Source organism: Hevea brasiliensis, chromosome 16 (assembly GCF_030052815.1).
Source record: "Hevea brasiliensis isolate MT/VB/25A 57/8 chromosome 16, ASM3005281v1, whole genome shotgun sequence".
Lineage (NCBI taxonomy): Eukaryota > Viridiplantae > Streptophyta > Magnoliopsida > Malpighiales > Euphorbiaceae > Hevea > Hevea brasiliensis.
Window position 1 is genome coordinate 60,620,193 of NC_079508.1, and position 4,774 is coordinate 60,624,966.

The following is a 4,774-nucleotide window of genomic DNA, read 5'->3' on the forward strand; positions in this document are numbered from 1 at the left end:
TGTAATATTTAAAAATTATTTATATTATTTTTTTATAAATTTATTTATATAAAAAAATTATTTATCACGTGTTACTCTTAATAATAATAATAATAATAATAATAATAATAATAAGTCAGTTATAGCTGTTAATTTAAAGAAAATTTATAATTAATTTGTAATCTAATAATCAACTCTCACATAATTTAATCAAAATTAAATCTTTAATAAATATTTTTATTATATTGTTATATTTTTATTATTTTTATTTTGAAATCTTTATTAAAAATTTTGAGATACAAAAAGTATAATCTACATAAAAAATTATAAAAATAAAATATAGAGATTTTACTTATTTATAATTAGCATATATTAATTTTTATATTAATAATTTAATTTTTTTTATTTTACTTTTATAAGATTAATTAATACTTATTATTTTATTATTATGACTAACTTATGATCATTAAATTGAAATGATAAAATAAATAAAAAATATTTTATTATTATAAAATTTAAATTTAAATACTTTTATTACAGTTTTTTAATTAAAAATATTTAATTATAAATTTAAATTTTTATTTAAATGGTTTCCTTTTATCAATTATTTTTATTTTATTTAAGTGCTCTCAAATTTTTTTTATTTACTCTATTTTTTATTTTTTTAAATTATTAGTTATTATTCTTAAAATTTATTTATTTAAATATATTTAATTAATATTATTTAATTACTATTTTTTTATAAATTTCTTATTTAATGTTTTTAAACTTTTTAATATTTTATTTAATTATAATTATATATTAAATGTAATTATATCTAATATTTTGATTATCAATATTTTATTATCATCAATTTTTAATAAAAGTAAAATTTCAAAAGTATATTACAAATATGATTACACCGAAAATTTAACTAAAAATAGGGATGATTAAAAAAAATAAAATTACAATATTAAAATTATGAAATTTGTCTTTTAAAAAAAATATGTATTTTTAATATTTATTATATTAGTAGAAAATTATGATATTTTAAAATTTTAATTTTTATGAAATGTATTTATCTTATATTATAAATTTATAAAAAATTATAATTATGTTTGTGAAAGAATTATTTTATAAAAAATATATTAAATTAATAAAAAAATTTACACTTCATCAAAATTTAAATATATAATATTTTTAAAAAATAATATAATAAAATATTATTTTTAATTAATAATAATATTACATATTTTTATTATTATTAAAATTAAATAATTCAATTCATTATTAAGTAATTTAATATATTTTTTTATTATATTAATAACAAAAAATTACATTTAGATATTTTTTAAATAACACCATTTTTTTTAAATATAATATATTTTATATAATTTATAAAAAATATCAATTTATATAAATAATGAGATAAAATATAAAATTTTTTTGAAATTTAAATTATTTATTAAATAAAATAATTTTATTATATTTTAAATGAAATAATAATAAAAATTATTTTATATATATATATATATATAAAGAATGAAATAAGTATTTTAATTAATTATATTATAATTAATAAAAATTTATTATTATAATAAATAAAAATTTATTTAAATTAAGTTAAATAAGAAAAAAATCTTAATTGAATGCTAATTTATATATATATAAAAGTCATTACCAAACCAATCAATTCAGTTACTTCTTATATATTGTTTTCTTTAGTATCAGAAGCATTGACTCATCAGGTAAGTCTCTCCACTACCATCGTCCATATGGAACACCTCAAACCATCGCCGGCGAACTCCTCTCCTCTAACCCCACTCGGCTTCTTGGAAAGGGCTGCCACCGTCTATGGCGATTGCCTATCTATCATCTACAACACCACCTCTTACACCTGGTCTCACACTCACCGCCGTTGTCTCCAGCTCGCCTCCTGTCTCTCCTCCCTCGGCATCAAACCCGGCCAAGTCGTCTCCGTCCTCGCTCCCAACATCCCCGCCATGTACGAGCTTCATTTCGCTGTTCCCATGGCCGGCGCTATCCTCAACAGCATCAACACTCGTCTTGACGCCCGTACTGTCTCTATCCTCCTCCGTCACAGCGAATCAAAGCTTCTGTTTGTTGACTACTTCTCCAAGTCCTTAGTTCTTGAAGCCATCTCTCTGTTTCCAGGAAGCGTAAAACCTCCAGTTCTTGTCCTTATCACTGACGATGAGGTCTCAGAACCACTCAATGCATCACTGGCCGTTGACTTCATCGACACTTATGAGGGGTTGGTTGGAAAAGGTGATCCTGACTTCAAGTGGATCCGACCAAAAAGTGAATGGGATCCGATAGTGTTAAACTACACTTCGGGTACGACGTCGTCTCCTAAAGGAGTAGTTCATTGCCACAGGGGCTGTTTTGTCATCGCCGTTGACTCTCTGGTTGACTGGTCTGTACCAAAGCAACCGGTGTTCCTTTGGACCCTGCCCATGTTTCACGCCAATGGCTGGAGCTACCCATGGGGCATGGCAGCCGTGGGTGGGATCAATATCTGTGTTCGAAAATTTGATGCACCCACTATATACCGTTTGATCAGGGAACATAGTGTCACTCACATGTGTGGTGCACCTGTAGTGCTCAACATGCTATCAAATTCCCTGGCCGACAATCAAACTAAACTGGAAAACCCAGTGCACATCCTCACCGCGGGAGCTCCACCACCGGCTTCTATACTCTCCCGGACGGAATCGTTGGGGTTCATAGTGAGTCACGGTTATGGGTTGACGGAAACCGGTGGAATCGTTGTCTCATGCGCTTGGAAACCACAGTGGAATCTTTTCCCTGCAACAGAGAGAGCGAGGCTAAAAGCAAGGCAAGGAGTGAGAACCATCGGAATGACAGAGGTGGACGTGGTAGATCCAGAGTCAGGAGTAAGCGTGAAAAGAGATGGGTCATCGCTAGGTGAAATTGTGTTGAGAGGTGGGTGCCTCATGTTGGGTTATTTCAAAGACCCAGTTAGCACCTCAAAGTGTGTGACAGAGAAGGGTTGGTTCTACACCGGAGATGTGGGAGTAATGCACCCAGATGGTTACTTAGAGATAAAGGATCGATCCAAGGATGTGATCATTAGTGGTGGAGAGAATTTGAGCAGCGTGGAGGTGGAGTCTGTGCTATACACGAACCCAATGATCAACGAGGCGGCAGTTGTGGCTAGACCAGATGAGTTCTGGGGTGAGACACCGTGTGCATTTGTGAGTTTGAAGAAGAATAATGGTGATGCGAGTAATCAGGAGGCAGCAACAGAGAAGTACATAATTGAATATTGCAGGGCTAGATTGCCACATTACATGGTACCTAAAACGGTGGTGGTGAAGAAAGAGCTACCAAAGACGTCGACCGGGAAGATTAAGAAGTATGAGCTAAGGGAAATGGCGAAGGCCATGGGGTCGTCAAGAATCAGTCGCTTGTGAAGCTGCACGTGATGGGGTGAGTACTGAGTTCACTTTGGGAATTAGCTGAGTTGATGTCTGCCTGCCCTAGCTCTTTCGAATGGTAATGGTATGGTAACTTGGAGAGTATATTAATGGGATTTGTCTTGTTATTTTCTTGTAAAATAGGCTTTGAACTTGTTACTTTTTTAAATCTTGTGGTCTCATTATATTACTTTTTAGATTAAAAATTTAATAATAATATTAAACATATCCTAAATTAGGCTTTAGCGTCATAGTTGATCCAAAGAAAAATGGCCATAGCGTACAACTTGAGCCAAAGTGGGAAAGTCAACCAACTCTTTAAATAATTATATAATATTTATAATTAATAATATTAATTTTTAAAATAAAATAAATCTATTAAAATATTATTTAAGATCACTTTCACGCGGTCTTTAAACTCTTTTTATATCTCAATATTGTTCGAATTGAGCTATTCATTACAATTGTTATAATTTTTTAAAAATTATATGTATTTGTTTATTCAGTGTAATATATCAGTAATATATAATTTAAAATTAATAGACACATATTGGTTAAAAACATAAAAATAATATCCCTAAAAAAAATATATGGAGAATTTCACATAAAAGAAAAAAAAAACCTTCATATAATGACAGAAATAAGGAAAATAAAATGAGTTTCATCAAAAATAAATAAAAAAAGGGTAAGAGTAACAGCTAGTTTACAGAGATAATTTTAAATTAAAAGTATGGTTAGAAAGTCTATAAAGAAAGACTTAGAAAATATTTTAGAGAGAAATTAAAATAAATTACATTAAAGTTTATTTTTAAATAAAATTCAATATATTTTAAACATAAAATTGTAGAACAGATAAATAATATTTTACGATTAATTTTTAATAACTTTTTTTAAAATAGACAATTTTTTGCTTCAAAATTCAAAGCCAAATCAGCCCCACTATTTAAACCAAAATTTTACCACCATTTTTAACAAAAAATAAAAAAAATAAAATTAATGCTTTAATTATTATTGATTATATTGAGACTCATGTGAGAGACTCACAGTAATAAAATTAATAAATTCATTACATGTACAATGATTATATTTTATAATTCTTAAATATATATTCAAATATTAATGGGTAATTTATTGCTAATATATAAATTGATTCATTTAATTTTAAAACTTTACCATTACATATGAAAAAAAAAAATCACCGTTAGGTTCTTATAATTTTAGATCAGTAGACAATATAATACATAATCCTCACATAATAAAAATTGAAACGAGTAATTTACAACAAAATCTTCTCAAAATATATAAATTAATTTTTGTTTTTAGATTTTATTAACAAAAAAATAATTCTAAAATAA

General features: G+C 27.4%; 1 protein-coding gene across 1 annotated transcript; it reads left to right on the plus strand.

The window, feature by feature from the left end:
• Window positions 1-1,655: 1,655 nt before the first annotated feature.
• LOC110666913 (2-methylpropanoate--CoA ligase CCL4) lies at window positions 1,656-3,588 on the plus strand. The gene has a single exon (XM_021827578.2). It carries the CDS (start codon window positions 1,734-1,736, stop codon window positions 3,414-3,416), a length of 1,683 nt encoding a protein of 560 aa, XP_021683270.2. The 5' UTR covers window positions 1,656-1,733; the 3' UTR covers window positions 3,417-3,588.
• The last annotated feature ends 1,186 nt before the right edge of the window (window positions 3,589-4,774 follow it).

Bases quoted from the DNA above. Each gene is read 5' to 3' on its own strand.
- LOC110666913 (XM_021827578.2), top strand. From the start codon at position 1,734: ATGGAACACCTCAAACCATCGCCGGCGAACTCCTCTCCTCTAACCCCA.